We start from the raw sequence: 18,372 nt of genomic DNA, 5'->3' as shown, positions 1-18,372 counted from the left end.
TTGTTCAGTCATTTTGGTTTGTTCCCATTTTTCTATTATGTATTCAGCACACTTTCAACAGCCTGTGTCCAGTGAAGAGTCTGGGCCAAATTTTGCTCTGATGTGACAGTATAATTTTGGAGTAATACCACTGAACTCAGTGGGATTATTGAAGTGGGCTGGGAGTTACACCAAAACCAGAAGTTTTACAGTCTGTTAACACAGCTACTTCAAATGCATTTTCTCATAGAAATTATTATTCTTTCCTTGGGCATAGGCATCTGAATACGTCCAGACTAGCTAAGCAGTTTTAAGCTTTTGTTTTAATCCCACGATCCTACATGTTAAAACTTCAGCAGTGGTTTGGGTCTATTGTATAAAGGTGGATTGTGCTCGATGGTCCCTCTGATTTGTCCTTTCCATGTGAGGAATAAATTTTATTATGTGCACTGAGGCGTATGTGGGTGTGCACTACCAGTACAAACACATGTTGCTGGTGGTGGGTGCTCTGGTAATCAGTTGGGCAGCTCCTGAATCTCTCCAAGGTGGCCATCTAAGTGCACAGCTTGCAGGAAACACTGATTGTGGTGACTATCTTTTTGGCCAACTGAAATCAAGGCAAGAGAGGTCCACAAATTTACACCAGCAAGGATTTTGGCCCATTCCCTATATTTGTTTTCTTATGATACCTTTATTGTAATCAGTGTCACATAAAACACTTAGAAGCCTAGCTTAGCATAATTTAAAATAGGGATAGTTCTGGAGTTTCTCTCCCCAACACTCACCTCCAGAAAATAGTTATGGGAAGCTTTTCAACTCAATATCTGCGAAGACAAAACTGCTGCTCTCCAACACAAATGTGAAGAGTGTGCTCTAGTATGCATGTGAGACTTGGCATACAAAAAGTCTTGAAATCACAAGCTACACCCATTCATAAACAGATGCCTGAGGTACATCCTTCACATCAAATGGCAAAACTTCGTCACAGATTAGGCATTTTGGAACAGAACAAGGCAAGACCCAATTGACATTGAAATCAAGAGAAGAGACTGGGGATGGCTAGGCTGGGGATGGCTCAGAAAACCGTCATCCAGCGCGGTCCATCAAGCTCTCACATGGAACCCTCAATCCGCAAGGAAAACACAAAAGAGAAAGACCTCAGACAACGTGGAGGAGGTCTACTGAAACTGAAGGACAACAACTGGGGCACTTCTGGAGCTGCCTAGAAATTTTGTCCAAAGACAGAGTGAAGTAGAAGAGACTTGTAGACCTACGCTCCACCCGGAGTACAAGGGTTAAGTAGTAGTAGTAGAACTGATCCACAACTGAGGATCTGCAAGTTTGCAGCTCTAATAATGAAGTGGAGTGACAATTTTAGCATTCATGCAGACTTGTTCTTTTCTTTACAAGTAAAGCCCGTTTCTGTGTGCTGTCCACACTCAGCCTCACCTTTAACTTAAAAGGGGGTGCACTTCAAGCGCAAACAGTGCAGACTGAGGGTCTGATGCCAGGAATAGCGGAGTGCCCCAAGGCTTTGTTCTGGGGCCAGTGTTGTTCAACATCTTTATTAATGACCTGGATGAGGGACTGCATTGCACCCTCAGCAAGTTTGCGGACAACACTAAGCTAGGGGGAGAGACAGATACATTGGAGGGTAGCGATAGGATCCAGAGTGACCTGGATAAATTGGAGGATTAGGCCAAAAGAAATCTGATGTGGTTCAACAAGGAGAAGTGTAGAGTCCTGTAGTTGGTATGGAAGAATCCTAAGCATTGTTATAGTGCTGGAGACTAGTGAGCTAAGCAGCAGTACAGAGGAAAGGGACCTAGGGGTTATGGTGGGTGAAAGGCTGGATATGAATAAACGGTGTGCCCTTGTAGCCTAAAAGGCTAATGGCATATTAGGGTGCTGCATTTGGAAGAGCATTGTGAGCAGATCTAGAGAAGTGGTTATTCCCCTCTATTTGGCTCTGGTGAGGCCACATCTAGAATACTGTGTCCAGTTTTGGGCCCCCCAGTATAAAAAGGATGTGGATGTGCTGGAGCAGGTTCAGCAGAGGGCAACAAAAATGATTAAGGGGCTGGAGCACAAGACCTATGAGAATAGGCTGAGGGATTTGGGTGTATCTAGTTTACAGAAGAGAAGACTGAGGGGTGATTTAATAGCAGCCTTCAGCTTCCTGAAGGGTAGCACTAAACACAGCTGTTATTTCAAAACAACTTGTCTGTGTAGACATTGTCTTGATGTCCTCTGTGAAAAGATGTTTTAATGGATCTCAGAACAGTGGGTATATCCTTTGCTGTAAATGACGAAACATAAACCTGTAACAATAAACTGCTAAAGATCCCAGATCAGTAACAGCATATGGCCCCTCCTACAACAGTAGATTTAGAAACTCTCAGTAATCCCATGAAAGCCTATAGAAGCCACCACTAAGCGGTGTTTTCCAAACGCATTGTAATAACCCCTCAGCATAGACAGTGAGTTATATGGGCTTGGGTTGCCTGTGCTCCACCAATATTCAGGACCATGGGCTCAGGTCCAATGATGTTCGAGCTTCTATTTTCAGAGCTTTGCCATCCATAGGATGGACCAGAGTAGCTGCCCCAGACCCCGCACTTTGGGGGCCCCGGGTGTCATTGGGACATGGGGCCCAAGGTAGCCTGGGGAGCTAGTAGGGTGCCAGGTGCCAGCAACGTTGAGCAACCTGGCCCCCCAGCCCACTGTGCTCCACTCACTCCATCCTGCCCTGCCAGCTCCTGGTATCACTCGGGGGGCGGGGGGGGGGGAGGAGCATAAAGCTGGAAAGAAGTGGGTGCAGGTGATAGGGGGCAGGAGAAGAGACACCCCCCCCACACTAGTCCTTCAGGCCAGCCTGGACCCTGCATCCCTCTGAAGAATGGGGCCCACAAAAACATGGGGCTAGGGGCAGTTGCCCTGGTCCATCCTATGAATAGGACAGTTCTTGGACCTGTCCCGGTCACCACCAAAAATTATACAAACCTGGCACCCACGATCCTAAGATTTTCTATTAGAGACAAGATTGGAATCTCATGTGATTGATCCACAGTTGTGATGCAGCAGTTTCCAATGGGAAGAGGTTTCTCCAGAGATGTTGCATAATATTTTAATTCTGATTGCGCCTTTTCATTATGTACAACATACAATAGAACTTGCTCTGCCAAGATCACTTCCTCAGACATTTTAGGGTTTAAGAAACCCAAATGGCATAATGACACTGGCACTTCCTCCTCTCACTGGTGTTGAATTCTGAAATGGGGGGAAGGACCATTCCACTTCAATGGCAATAACGGTACCCTGTCAGTGTATCTATTGCGACAATGCTTCAGGGGAAATAACACAGAGCTCCTTCTTCTGGAAATTGTGCAGGAATTGTTACAGACATCAGCTGAGGAGGTGTTAGGGTTTTTTATGGGGCCCACATTTGTTGGTGGGACAGACAAGCTTTAGAACTACACAGCGTGTTTATTGTCTCCCTGACATCCTAGGACCCACACAGGGAGGAAAACAACCCTTCAGGCAGCAGTCAGTTGTTGTCAACCAAGCAACCTGGGAGCAAAGCACATTTCTTGAAGGGGGACCTGGGGTGAGTATTGGGCCCTGTTGTGGCAATTGGCATGGGACGGGATCCCCAGGTTTTAACAAACATCCTAGCTGTGCGCTGTTACCAGTCTGCTCTGTTTGTCTGTCAGGCTAACCCTGCAAAGCTTAAAGCAGTGCAGATGCCTCAGCACTGCTGCTGTGCACTGCCAGGCAGACACTCCAAGCCAACAGCAGAGAGCTCTCCCATTGACTTAATTACTCCAGCCCCCATAGGTGGCAGTAGCTATGTTGATGGGAGAAGTCCTCCTGCCAACATAGCACTGTCCAAACCAGCGTGTAGGTCAGTGTAACTTATGCTTATTCACACCCCTGAGCAACATAACAAACTCCCAGCCTAAGCTGAGGAATGTGCATAGCCTTAATTTAGAATTGTTAAGGAAGGATTCCAAATAGCCACTGTTGCAGCTATTCATTTTCTTCTTGTCTTGCACTAAATACAGCACTAGCATGTTCCCCAGGCATCTGATACTGTCCAAGCACTTCCCCCAACCCACTTCCAAAAGAAGATGCCGATTTTGCTCCTATTGAAAGAAATGGCAAAACTTCGCCTGGGAGAGACAAGCTGGGTGAGGTAATATGTTTGATTAGACCAGTTTCTCCTGGTAGAAGATGAAAGCTTTTGAGCTACAAGGAGCTCTTCTTCTGGACCGAGGAAGTTCTGTGCAGCTTCTACCCATAGAAATTGGGGCAGAAAAAGGTATTACCTAACCGACCTCATCTCTCTTGTAACACAGAGCCAACAACCTTGTCAAAACTTTTCATGACTTCAGTGGAAGCAGGATTGGGTTATGTTATTGGTTATTTCCCCAGCACCTGTTTGCCTGAAGATGAGGCTGGGTGACAGGAGATGGATCACTTGATGATTGCCTGTTCTGTTCATTCCTGCTGGGGCAGCACTGGCTACTGTCAGAATACAAGCTACTAGGCTGGATCAACCCTTGGTGTGACCCAGTGTGACTCTTCTTGTCTTGATAAATTACAATAATACATAACTAAAGAGGGGGCTGACGACAACTTGCCTGTTGTCCGAGTTGTTCCATTCTAGGTTTTGGTTTGGACCATTACAGGGACAGCTGCGAAGCTGGATCTTAACTTCCCTATTGTTTGAGCTCAGTTTGAGTTGTTGTCTGCTTATAACAGTTACAGATAGAAAGGATGGTCTAGCAGTGGATAATGCTCTGGCCTGGGACCCAGGAGATCTGGTTGGACTAGGGAGCACATTTTTTCTGTGGTTGTACAGCACCCAGCACAATGAGGCTTTGATCCATGATTGGATCTCCAGTACAAATAATAAATAATACATTGTCCAGTCCACAGACTTCCTGTGTAAATTTGGGCCAATCATTTCATCTGTCTGTACCTCAGCTGCTCATCTCTAAAATGGGAAGAACACTTCCCTGTTTCTCAGGAGTTCCATGACGTACGTTAGTTTCTGTGAGTAACTTGGTGCTCTCCCTGTGTACATTACTAGCCTAGAAGGGGCACATGGGCCAGACCTAAGAATTAAACAAAAACTGAAACAAACTCCATCTTTGCCCTCCCCCCCAGGCCCTCCCACCAACCTGCTCCCTCTTGGCCAAGCATCACACCAGATTGGTTCCACTGTCTAAAGCTGGGGTGGGCAATAATTTTTGAGAGGGGGGCACTCCAAAAATGGGGCATGAGGACAAGGGCTGCACTCTTCCATGACATTAATGGAACAGGTGAGGGCTCTGAGATGGAGGTTGAGTTCACAAGGGGTCTTGGGGTAAAGGATCAGGATGCAGGAGGAGGTGTGAGGCCTGGGAAGGAGTTTGGGTGAAGGAGAGCATTGTGACTTGGGGCAGAAGATTGGGGTGCAGGAGGGGGTGCAGGGCCTGGGAGTGTGTTGTAACCTGCAGCAGGGGTGCAGAGGTTTGAGTTGTGACCTGGGTCAGAGGATTGGGGTGCAGGGTCTGGGAAGGAGAGGGATTGGGGTGCACGGGGGTTGGGTTACATGCGGCAAGGGTGCAGGGGGAGTAGAGAATTGGGGGCAAAGGGGGGCTGGGGTGCCAGGTGCAGGCTCTGGCCAGGAGGCGTTTACAAGCAGCTCAGCAGAACCCTCAGGCAGGGTCCCTGCCTTCCACGCCCCCCACATGCCACTCAAAGTGGCCACCTGTTCTCAGCATGCCACGAGTCCCTGGGGAAGATGGGCTTCATATGCTTCCCTTACCCTCATCACAATCTCACAGCTCCTTTTGGCCGCAGAGTGGCGGCCAGCCAGATCCAGCCACCCAGCTGTATTTTGCCTGGCTCTGGTCTAAAGTCACAAACACAAGAGTGGATCTAGTTGGTCACTCATCTGTTATCTCCCTCAGCATATGCTGCACATCTGATTGAGATTTTGGGGACACTGTACATCCAGCCTGCAAGCAGGATGCTGTTGTGGTACTAATTGCCTTCCTTCACCCGTTTGTCTTTCTGTAATAAACCCATTCAAACTATAAGCCCTAACTTGCAATTCCAAATGAGCTATATGTGACATCCAACATGACCAAATCTGGGGACAAATGAAAATATGTATGGCTGCCCGCATAGATTAGAGCAGCCATCTATCCAGCTGTTTGAAGCCCTTCCAGCAGCTGGGAATCACTATAGCATGCAGAAGCATAGCTATGCCCCTTTTTCACCAGTCATGCTCCCCAGACTGGTTGCTGAGAAGGGATTAGCTTTGTACCAGAAGGTCAGCATAGGGATATGAATGGGTCATGCTCTGCTCTTAAGTGTTTTCAGCAACTTACTGTTGAACATGTTGCAAGGGAAGATTAGAACTGAGCTTTAGGCGTCTATCTTGCAGGGTGACTCTCTGGAAACTGCAGACTTTTAGCAGCTTTCAGGAGGGTAAGAATTGTCTACATTAAAGACAAATGTGTGGTTGTACAGCACCAGGTACTTAGCTTGGACCCACTGTAGAAACAGGGCACAATACTGAATTCAAATCTGGACTCCAGTTCTGCACCATCCATGCAGTTCAAGTTTGTTTGGCTCCACTAACAAGGTTTGGGCCCATTTCCAATCTGCTTCCTGGTCATTGTAAGTGTCTCACAACTCTTGTGCAGTTGGACAGAAAGTGGGCATGACAGCACTATAATGGCCTCCTTGTAGGCAGAGCAGGGAATTAAGGTTAAAGAAACTTCTCCAGTCTAAAAAGATCTCTACAGCTGCTTAGTTTGGGGGAGGGGGTCACTATTTTACCTTTGGGTATGAAAATTGATTGAGATTTTGTCCCCCAAAAACAATCAGTACAAGAAAAGTGCTGTAGTCAACACACCCAGAGAGCTCACAAAGGAAATCATATGTATTAGAATGTGTCCGAGAATGAATTCCCCAGTTTACTGTTTCATACCTCATTCCTCACCAGCTGTGTACAACATTATCTAGGATTTACTGTCAGCTGTAGGCAATATGCTGCCTCACTTTCCAAAGTAAAGAGCTCTAGAACAAAAAAGCAGTCAAGTAACACTTTAAAGACTAACACAATAATTTGTTAGGTGATGAGCTTTCATGGGACAGACCCACTTCTTCGGACCATAGCCATACCAGAACAAACCCAGTATTTAAGGCAGAGAACAAAAATAGTAATCAAAGTGGACAAATCAGAAAAAAGTATCAAGGTGAGCAAATCAGAGAGTAGAGGGGCAGAAGGGAGAGTGGGGGAGTCAAGAATTAGATTAAGCGAAGTATGCCAACAAGCCCCTAGAATGACCCAGAACCAGAATGATCTAGAACAGTATTGCAACTGTGGATGTTGACTCCAACATTCTGCTTTCCAATTCCTGGTAATCTTCTCAGGGCAGGAAACTTTGACCCAAAGTCCTACTGACATTCCAGGTGTCCCGCATACGTAAAGAGAACAAGCGGTATGGTGGCACCTTCACATCTGATGAAGCAGGTCTTTTCCCACCAAAGCTTATGCTCCAAAATATCTGTTAGTCTGTAAGGTACCACAGGACTTCTTGTTGTTTTTGAAGATACAGACTAACTCAGCTACCTCTGTGATACCTGTGGCACCTTAGAAACTAAGAAATGTATTAGGTCATGTGCGTTCGTGGTTAAAACCCACTTGGTCAGATGAAACAAAACAAAACGAGTGGGTCTGTCCCATGAAAACTCATCATCTAATAAACCATTTTGTTGGTCTTTAACAAGCTCCAGGACTGCTGGTTTGTTTTGTTAGCAAACAGACTAACATGGCTACCTCTCTGGAACTTGGTCAGATGAGTTGAGGTGTGGGTTTTACCCACAAAAGCACATGACCTGATAAATGTGTTAGTTTCTAAGGTGCCACAGGACTGCTTGTTGTTTTTAAAGTAACTGACTAGCACAGCTACTCCTCTGAGACATGTAAGGAAAGTACTGCACCAGAAAATTCACTGAGCTGAAGGGAAGTATAGCCCCTATTAGCAAATATTCCAGCCATTTTTCTGCCTGCTGGGACTTTATGCCTGTTGAATGCTATTGCAAACTTTTCTCTGATAGCTTAATTTTTAAATTGACAGAGAGATGTGAGTTTTAAGTAGCATTTTACAAAACAGGAGCTTTGCCCAGTCCAAAAAAAAGTCGGCTTAAATTGTCTAAAAGGTGTGAAACATATTTGCATAAGCAGAATACTGAAAGGAGAGGAGTATGCACTTAGAAATATTTTCACTCACTAAAGATGACTTTACATATCAGTGGCTCCGATCTGTGCTGCCATTTGTGAGTTCTGAGGTCATCCTTCTGAACAGTGGAGTTATTTCCTGTACTTCTCAATGTCATGTTGGGGGGGGGCATTATTTTCACTTTTGCTTAAAGAATTATCTACATTAAAGACAAATGCAAGATTTTATGTGTAATTTTATGCGTAAGTTAAGTTTAGTTGAATATTTGATCCGAGAAGGAAAAAAAATGAGAACATCTTACCAGAGCAAAAGCAATTCGTATGATGTATTTGCTTGTCCAGTTGATTAGCTCTTCAGCATCGTTTGAAAATACATAAATAGGCAAACAATGCATCCAAGGCTGATAAAGAAAGAAAGATGATATTGTCGGCAATATGGTTATACTTTTTGATGTATAAAATCCAGACCCAGGCAAAAGACACCAACAGAACAAAACTCAAATTTATGCATGTTTAAAACGTAGTGGTTACTGTGTGTTCAAATCAGCACAGCAAGATTATATTAACCAAGTAAGTTATATGGATAACAACAAATTGCATTCAGTGAGTACACTGTACTTATCCTTGCAACTTTTAGTATTCTTTACAGTTGTGTTTTGGAGGCACAGCACAACATTTATTTGCTTTGTCTGAAGGAGAAATAATTAACCAAAAGAAAAATGGGATTCCAAAGAAATCTATCTGAAACAGAATTAATGCTAACCATGCAAATGCAATCGATTAATTGGTGACATTTCAGAAGGAAAGTAAAAGCATGGAGGTTAAAATAACAAAATGTTTTAAATATTTAAAAGCGTGTCTCAGAGGAGTAGCTGTGTTAGTCAATTACTAAAAAAAAAAAATCAGGAAAGCTACTTAAAAAATAATCCATCTGCTTTGGGCTGAGTGAAAGGATATTCATTTAAACTCTTTATAATCTAAGATTTAACTAAATTATAACTGAATGGTACTAGCAATGCCCTTTCCTATTTGTCTTCACCCTTGTTTTGATTTCCTCTAAGAAATACACACTAGAATATGATACTTTCAATGTGAGGATTCTTTGATGTGTAATGAAATAGCCAACCACACAAGTTTCAGATTCTCACTTGTTGTTAGCTCTTTTGCTGTATGCGATCTACCCTGAGAACTCAATTGTCCCCGCAAAAACTATGCATGAAAAACCACAGTCCTTTAAAATGTATCATATTAGTTAATTGATAGTAATAAAAACAAAAGGAAACAGGAAGGCTGTTGGCCTGTTCTCTGCTTTATGGTCCAACAGAGTTTACATTAGCCCTCTGTTTTTCCACTTTCCTTATATGAAATGAACAGCTGTAATTGAAAAGCAAGAAGCTCCATGGTTTATAGAAATAGGTGTTGTTAAGAGCCTTAGCCATCTAATTTTCTTCCTATTGCAGGGCAGGCTTCTATTGTCTGTTCTTTAGAGCTAATTTCTTTTCTGATCAAAAGGCCTACATCATTGAAAAGGTAGTAATGACTATTCATTTGGTTGAAACCTCCATTCTGCAGCCTGCAAAGCTTTATTTAGAAACTGCTATTTCTTTCTAAAAGGAAAAGCTCATTTATGTCTTCTATAATGTCAATTAAAGTTGAATATATTTTAATTATTTATCCTGTAGAGAAACCTTTCAGGATCTCAATTTGCCATGCCAATGATATTGGCTCCGGTATACAACAATATGTGACTGCAGAATGATATCTGAGAGAGTAGGACTAACATGTGTTTTGATTTTAATTTACCACTAATGAAGAGTTTATTTGCAGCTAATTAGCAAGTTAGATCGGTACAATTAGCATCTGATTTCTCTAATAATATAATTTATAAAAAAAAAAGGGGGGGAGAGCTCTTATTACTAGTAAATAAAGCCAGTTGTTCTGTAAAGAAAACGTTCTACAATAGGGTCTTTTAAATTTAAATGGATAATACAGACATCCTTTGAATTGTTTAAAAATAAAGGCAGTTGTGTCTCAGTTATCATAATCAGCAGGCAAAACGATCATTAGTCTGTACTGCAACAATCATAGTAAATAAACATTACCCAACAGACAGTTAAAAACCCAACATTTTCCTGGATGACAAGTTAGTTTGCATTGTTAATAACTTTGCACACATTTTTAAAAAGCACCAAAAGTTGTGCAGATTAAATCCTAAATATTTCAGCAGTATATTAAGGATCCATACAAATGAATACAGAATGATGTAGTTACAAGGACCATATTTCCACTGCGTTGGACTAGTAGCAGTAAGTATTTGTATTCTAAGGAGGGTGTTTAATGTGGACTGGCCTTTAGCAATTATTACTTGTCTCCCTTCCCAATAAAATAGGTGATATTTTTTGTTTTTTAGGGTTTTTTTTCCTCTCTCTCTCTCTAATTACCAGCTGTCCTCTACTTTATCTTATACAGCTTGTTTGGGAGCTATCCCTGTTTGCCCCCGAAGTCCTTCAAATGTGAGTGAAAAAGTTATCTTTTGGGAGAGATCCATCCCTCTATCTACATTTAGAACAAACGGGGATCCCAGAAATAATCTGTCAAGCAAGAAGATTTTGTTTTCACACAATGTCTGTTTTTCAGGGCCATATGCATATGTGCATTCCTATGCCATGGACTACTGTGTGAGTAGCTTGTAGGGTTACCATATTTGACCTTTCAAATTAAAAAAACAAACAAACAAACAGGCACTTTCTTTCAGAGGTGTCATCTGTATCAGTATCTACCAACTCAGGCTGTAGTAATGTCCTATACACCCTATAATACATTGATACAACGTGAGTTGGTAGGCACCCAGACAGATGCACTCCCTCTGAAGCGTGTTCTCTATTTTGAAAGGTCAGATATGGTCGGTCACCTTAGTAGCGATTCCAACCCAAGGTGAATGCACCACATAATGATTCAATAGGACTCCAGGACGACTGTTGGTCTTTGCGGCTACATTTTTTCAGGGCCTGTCAGACAGCTGCTTTCCCCTGTGACTGCCGCAATAGTTACACTTGAACGAAGCAATAGGTCTGTAGCCGGTCACCCAGCTTGGTCCCCGCGCTGCAGAACGGTGAGACAAATGTCAGTTTCGCTGGACCACCGCGGAACGGATCCCTTCCCGAAACTGACACGCCACCCGGCGGAGCCCTGCGCGCTGCAGCGGCTACCCCGACTTTGCCTCATCTCGAAGCAAATTCCGCCCAAGGCTCGGGCCAGATTTTCTCCTGCGCAAGAGCGGGCTGAATCAGCGCTTTCGCTTTCCGGCAGGCTCGGGTTTTGCAGAGCTCCTCAAACCACTCCTACTCTGGTCCCTTCCCTGGGGCTCGTTGCGTTGAGCCCGTGCAACGCCGGTGGTCCAATTACAACTCAGCTAATTAGTAACTTGCGGGGGAGGGGAACGAACCCTTTTTACCAACCCCCAGTCCGAGCCCGCCGTTCCTCCCTACTGCCAACCCCACGGGGTGATTACCTCGAGGAGCAGCTCGTCAAAGGCTAATAAACAAATTCCGAGCGAACACCTGAATGCGCAAGGTTCAGGAACACCCAATTAAGAAACGTGGCTCCTGGTGATGGGTTTTTTTTTGTGGCAGTGGAAACAAGCCGCTAGAGAAAAGGCGCTATTCAGCCAGGGCTCTGAGAGGTCTGTTTGCAGCCAGACATTGTTGTCAGAGGCCAAATAAAAGTTCAGCAAGGGGTGGAGAGATTTAAAACCATTTCCTAGTGTCTCCCGCAATATACCAGGAAAGGATCCTTGAGAAGCGAGCGATTTCTACCCAAAGGATGCTTAGGGCGTTTTGGTTTTTTGTTTTTGTTTTTTTTCTTTGCAGCTTTTTATTTAAAAAGTGTCAGTTTCCAAGTGATGCGAATGAACTGATTATTCAGTTTCATGTAAATCAGAGCAATCCCATGGCAATCAGGACTGCCAAAATCTAATCCGCAGCGCTGTGCGCTCGGAGCTATTGGTGAGATCAGAGGAGAAGGAAGTTGGGTTTTTGGGAGCTCGTGGTTTGGGTGACACCTTGATTGTACCAGAAAAAGACAATACTCCTGTTAAAGGGGATCAAGAGCTGCTCTAACAGCATATGGAGATCTGTAACTCTTTTTCTGTCGTACAGTAGACGATGAACAAAAATATCCCCCATGGGTGCTTTGTGTTTCTGGGCAGACGCACAGGAGATCTCTGCGATCTGTAACTCCCATAAAGCATGGTGAGGCTTCCATTTTAGAAAGCACGCGTGTCTTGCCTCTGAAACTGTACTGCGTCTCAGCATACCACCAACCACTCATCGGAGTCAATGGGTGCTGGGCGTTCTTGACCTCTTCCAAGTTGCCCGACAGAACATTTATCCGAAGATCGCCGCTGACTTCGCTACTTTGGGACGTGGGTGGCAATCAAATCTCGAGCGGAAATTGATCGCTGGGGGTTAGGATGCTCTTGGGGGGCAGATTTCAGCGGGGAAGTGTAGAAGCGGATGGGATGGGATTATGTAGCCCATGGTATGGAACCTTAGTTCTTTAAAAATAATGACGAGTCTTCCCTGCCAATCCCTTCAAAGCTTTGACGGGGTTGGAAAGAGAGTACTAGAGAGTGAGCGTGGGTGAAGTCCTGTCTGGGACTGGAGCCCATTCTGCGGGGGAGAGACACGTGCTGCGTTTCCAGCGAGCTCTTCTTCAGCTGCGTGCAAACGCCAGCGGGTGTCTCCGTCACCAGCAAAAGTTGCTCCAGTAACAGATCCTCTCTCGCGCGCGCACACACGCACGTGCTTGCATCACACACACACACTGCTTGTATCTCAAAGTTGGGCGTTGCCATCCAGCACCGGCTTTGCCCCCTGCCGGCCCGCGCGCCGCTCCACTTCTGACAGCTGCGTTTACACCAGCCGGAGCGCGGCGCCTGCGCTCAGCCAGGAGCTTTTCGCTGCAGTCGATCGGTGCTGAGCAGTGGCAGGGCTCGCTCGCCCGAGCTCCAAGGGGCGGCATTAACAGTGCCCGAGAGCGGGGCAGCTCACTCCCTGCTTCTCCACTGCCCTCACCCGCTGGGGGCTGCCCCCCTTCCAGTCCCCTCCTGCGTATCCCCTGTCGCCATTGGCCAAGAGGCTGGTTCCCAGCGCCGGCCCCGATCCTGCGAAGGGGTACGCACCTACTTTAGCGCCCGGAGTCCCGCGGAAGCCCATGGGACTCCCCTCAGGATCGGACCCCCCAGTGGGTTCTGCTCGGGAATGGGAGCACGGGACCGCGCGGAGGGGTGGGGATCTGCCCCCTTGTAGGTGGGGCTGCGGCGGAGGGGGGGGCACCCTAATTGTGTTGCCGGTGAAGGACAATAAGGGGCGCCCTAGGGAGGCAGCCTGCCGTGGCGGAGTGTGTGCAGGGCCCGGATGATTTCCTTTCTGTCCCTCTTCTGCACCTCGCAGTTCACAGCGGGGGGGGTCACCCCGTTATTTTTGCATCTCATTGAGCGCTTCCCGCACCGCAAATTCCGATCGGGCCCTTTGCGGGCGCTGCGGAATGTCCAGCGATCTTTTGAAAGTTCGAGGATCCGCTGGTGTTACGCGCCTGGCCCGAGTCGGGGCCGCTGCCAAAGCCCCAGCTTGACAGGCAGTGGCAAAAGCCTCGCACTGGGAGATATTTTCAGAGTAACGTGAAAGGGGCAGATAACGAATTCTCCAGCCTAGCTAACGCCGATCCGCGCGGTAGCTGAGCGCAAATATTGCCTCGTTTGAAAATCACACATGCGCGCAAATATTGCCTCGTTTGAAAAATCACACACACAGTCTGGAGAACCGCTGCATCTGTCGGCTCTGCCTTGCTACACGTTTAAACACAAATTATCCCAGTTTAGGCTCACACAGGCGCGGGGCAAATTAAAATACTGGGAGAAAGTTAACGTGAAGTTTCACAGAGTTGCCGGTGTTAATGGAGTCGATTTTTCTGCGTTCAAAATAAAGGGCACTGCAGAAAAGGCGCCGATCCTGGCCTCTAGCTACCCACTTGTTCGTTGCACACCTACAATCCAGATACTTCCACGGCGCGCGTGGCGGCAGGGCTGGATAACTGGGGAATCGGAGTTCACCCGGCTTGGGTTAAACGATTTGTCGAAGCAAATGAGTGTAAACGCCAGAGAATCGTTCTCTCGGGAGAGGCGACATCTGCAGCGGACCCAGCACCGGATCTGGCGCTGTTGGTTGAAGGAAAGGGGTGAAGAGCTCAGACCCGTTGGGAAATGGGCGTGAAATCATCTTTGTGGAGCGGGCGCGGATGGGGCCAGGTCCTACAAGGAGCTTCTCTTCCTGGAGTCCTATTGAAAAAACAGCAACGGAACCTCAATCGCTTGTCCCAGGGCAGCAGCAGGGCTGGTTCCCAGCGCTCCTGTGCTCTCCAGGCGCTGATCCTTTGCCAGGGTGAACGATCACACCGCTGTCGGGAGCCCTGCAGGCACAACGGGGTCAGATTCCCACCCAGGTCCCAGGGACAATCTCGACCCCTTCCCCCGGGGAGCAGTTTTGTTGTTTGTAAGTTGCCTCCCGCGCTGCAGGGGCTGGACGGGCCCTGGCTGGCCGGGGGGCTCGGCGGCCGGTGGCTGCGGGCTGCAAGGGCGCGTGACACCGAGCGATCTCGGAGCATCCCGCGCTGGGGAACTGCGGGGCTCGGTGTCTTCGTACTTTGCACCGAGCGCGGGGCTGGTGCTTCGGGGCGGAGCAGCGCCCGGTCCGGGGAATCAGCCCCGGCCAGCCGGAAACCGGCAGCTCCCCGGTGTGACCGCCTAAGAACTTGGCTCGGGCCAAAGCGTGTGTCGTTCCCGGGCGTTTGGCATCCGCCTCCCTCCCCCCGCGCCGGGCGGAGGGGTTGGCCCAGGGCCCCACTCCGGAGTCAATCCGGAGCGAGGTGAGAACCCTTTCTGGAGCGTCTCACGCGTTTGTGTCTGATGCTGAGCTGAAGGGAGGGGGGCAGTCCCACAGCAGAGCGCTGGGAGGTCCACCCACCCTCCCTGGTGCTGCAGGGCGCGGCGAGGCGGGCTGGGGGCCGCGGGAGCGCTGTGCCTTTAAGCAGCTCCTGGCCCGGGCCGTCCCCGCAGGTGTGGGTGCTGGGGGGGGAAGGGCGGCGGAGGAAGGCCCTTTGATTGACAGCCCCCGCGAGCCTCTCCCCCCCCAAAGTTTCCTTTCACTCCGGCGGGACTGCGCTGTTGCCATGCGAACGGATTTTGGCAAGCGCCCGCCCCTCCCCCCGGGGGCAGCCGGCTGGAAAAAGTAAAGTGGCGAAGAAGGAAGAGGAGGTGTGCGGGGCGGGGGGAGGGGGGCAGAGCGTGCCAGGCCAGCCCTTCCCCCCGCAATGCACCCCGGTTACCGGGGAGTCCCCCCAGCCCAGCCCCCTCCTCCCCAGATCCCCCAGCCAGGCTGGGAGCCCCAGTGGGGGCCGCCCCGGGGCTGTGTCCTTGTCTCACCCGAACAACAAAGAGCGGGGGGGGGAGGGGAGGGGTCTAGGGGAAGCGGGGAGGGGAAGGGGCCCACGGAGAGTTGTTCTTGCCCTACGGGGAGCTGGGGGCGCCCCGTCCCCCGCGCTCCACTGGGGGGATGGGCTCCGCTCCGCTGCGGGGTCACTGCGGGCAGCCCCTCGCTGACGGCGCGGGAGCTCAGGGCGGGCTCAGCCGGGCAGGTCCTCCCCGCCCCGCCCCAGCGCAGACCCCTTTGTGCCCCGCGCCCCAGTGCAGCCCGGCCCCTTCCCGCCGGGGGGAGCGGGGTTCAAACGCCCCCCGCCCAATTCTCAGGGTGGGGGAGGGGCTGGGCCGCGCTGCCCCTCACCCCGCGCTCATGGGGGGATCCGGGGGGCGCGCGCACGGGAGCCCCTAAACTGCAACTTTTGAGTTGTTTTTTTTTTCCTTTTTTTTTTGCACCAGCTGGTCAATTACCCTCCGTCAGGGCCTGTCGGGAGCCGCGCGCTGATTGGCTGCCGGCCGCTCATTTATAGGCCGTCAATCAACTCCCCCCTAGGCACTGGCCGAGCACCCGGGAGAAGCGCCCGGCCCGGAGCCTCTCCCGCTGCTGCAGCAGCGCGCCCGCCCGCCACGCTGGCGCACCTGCTGCCGGCGCCGGCCATGTACAGCATGCTGGAGGGCGAGCTCAAGACCCCCCCGGCCGCCCCGGTGGCCAAGGCCGGCGGGGCGGCGGCGGCGGCGGCGGCGGGGGCTAGCGGCGGGGCGGACCAGGACCGGGTGAAGCGGCCCATGAACGCCTTCATGGTGTGGTCGCGGGGCCAGCGGCGCAAGATGGCCCAGGAGAACCCCAAGATGCACAACTCGGAGATCAGCAAGCGCCTGGGCGCCGACTGGAAGCTGCTGAGCGACGCCGAGAAGCGGCCCTTCATCGACGAGGCCAAGCGCCTGCGGGCCGTGCACATGAAGGAGTATCCGGATTACAAATACCGGCCCCGCCGGAAGACCAAGACGCTGCTGAAGAAGGACAAGTACGCCCTGCCCGGCAGCCTGCTGGCCCCGGGGGCGGCCAGCGCCGTGCCCAGCCCTGTCGGGGTGGGCCAGCGCCTGGACACCTACGCGCACATGAACGGCTGGAGCAACGGCGCCTACTCGCTGATGCCCGAGCAGCTGGGCTACGGGCAGCACCCGGCCGTCAACAGCCCCCCGCTGGCGCAGATGCACCGCTACGACATGGGCGGCCTCCAGTACAGCCCCATGATGTCCACGGCGCAGACCTACATGAACGCCGCCTCCACCTACAGCGTCTCGCCGGCCGCCTACGGCCAGCAGCCCGGCACGGCCATGAGCCTGGGCTCCATCAGCTCCGTGGTGAAGTCAGAGCCCAGCTCGCCGCCGCCGGCCATCGCCTCCCACTCCCAGCGGGCCTGCCTGGGCGACCTGCGGGATATGATCAGCATGTACCTGCCGCCCGGCGGCGGCGGCGACGCCACAGACCCGGCCGCCTTGCAGGGCAGCCGCTTGCACGGCGTCCACCAGCCCTACCAGAGCGCCGGGACGGGGGTCAACGGCACGGTCCCGCTGACGCACATCTGAGCCGCGCGTCGGGCCGGCCAGCAGACTCGGACTGAGGGCCCCGGGCTCGGGGGGCCGCTGGGCTGTGTTCGGCGCGGAGCCCCAGCGGGGCGCGGACTGCGAGGAGTAGCTGGCGGCGTGTGCGACCCGCAGCGGCTGCTCCCGGCTGCGGGTAGCTCGGCGCGCCCCGTTGTGCCCCTCAAAAACACCCCCGACGCCGTTTTGAAGGTCGCGGCTGGTGCAGGGGGCGCGCGGAGGCGGCGGGGGAGCGCGGCGCGCTGGCTGCAGGCTCAGATGTTTACATATTATTTTTTTTTGGTGGGTCGCTTTTTAAAAAAAAAAAAACAAAAACAAAAAAAAAACCCTTGTGCCCCTTTCACCTCCTTCCGGCCTGAGGGTTTAGCCCCCTCCCTGTAGCGTTCCCGGCCGCGCAAGGGAGAGGGGAAGGGGGCGGGTCGCAGACGCAGCGTCTCGTTTTAACTTATAGTAAGTTGTGTGTTTGGGTTTTCTTTCCTTCAGCTTGTAAACTTCTGTAAGGGGGTTGGGACTGGGACTGGGCCCTCTAGACGTATCATCCGCCCGCTCCCCCCACTTTCGTTTGGGCTCCGGCTTCTTCCCCGCCTCTCCTCGGACGTGCTCCTTTTCTTTCTTCCCCCAACCCCACCCAATAAATTTTATAACGGGGCCTGGGTCCTGGCCGTTTGTGAGCCGGCGTGCGGGGTAGCTCCCTGTAACGCCCGCGGGGTGAGGGGCCCCTCGGTCGGGGCTGGAAGGAGAAGGGCAGAAATCCGTTTGGGGAAAGGGGGGAGCGCCGCTGGCCCGGAGGAAAAATCTCACAACGGATGCTCTGCCCGCCCGCGGCCGGCGCGCTGCGCTGCGGCAAGGGGGGGACCCCTCCCTGCTCTGCTCCCACCCCGGAGCCCCTCCGAGTGCTGATTTCTTCCCGGCTCGGGGGCGCGCGGCTCGGGAGGCGTCGTTGTCTCTCCCTTGCTCGCTCGCAAAAGCGGCAGCCACTTGTTGCTGTTTCCGTGGCGCCCGCGGTGGGCTGCAAGCCGGGAAACGTGAGCGGAGCTGCTTACAGCCTTCAGCCCGCGCGGGGGAATCGGCC

The 18,372-nt window shown here is 50.7% G+C and overlaps 1 protein-coding gene across 1 annotated transcript; it reads left to right on the top strand.

Moving 5' to 3' along the window:
• Positions 1-16,352: 16,352 nt before the first annotated feature.
• Positions 16,353-17,285, top strand: SOX3 (SRY-box transcription factor 3). Its single transcript, XM_075007860.1, has one exon. The coding sequence runs from the start codon at positions 16,353-16,355 to the stop codon at positions 17,283-17,285; it is 933 nt and encodes a 310-aa protein (XP_074863961.1).
• Positions 17,286-18,372: the final 1,087 nt, after the last annotated feature.

Source organism: Carettochelys insculpta, chromosome 13 (genome assembly GCF_033958435.1).
Source record: "Carettochelys insculpta isolate YL-2023 chromosome 13, ASM3395843v1, whole genome shotgun sequence".
NCBI lineage: Eukaryota > Metazoa > Chordata > Testudines > Carettochelyidae > Carettochelys > Carettochelys insculpta.
This window is presented reverse-complemented; position numbering and strand designations above follow the sequence as displayed.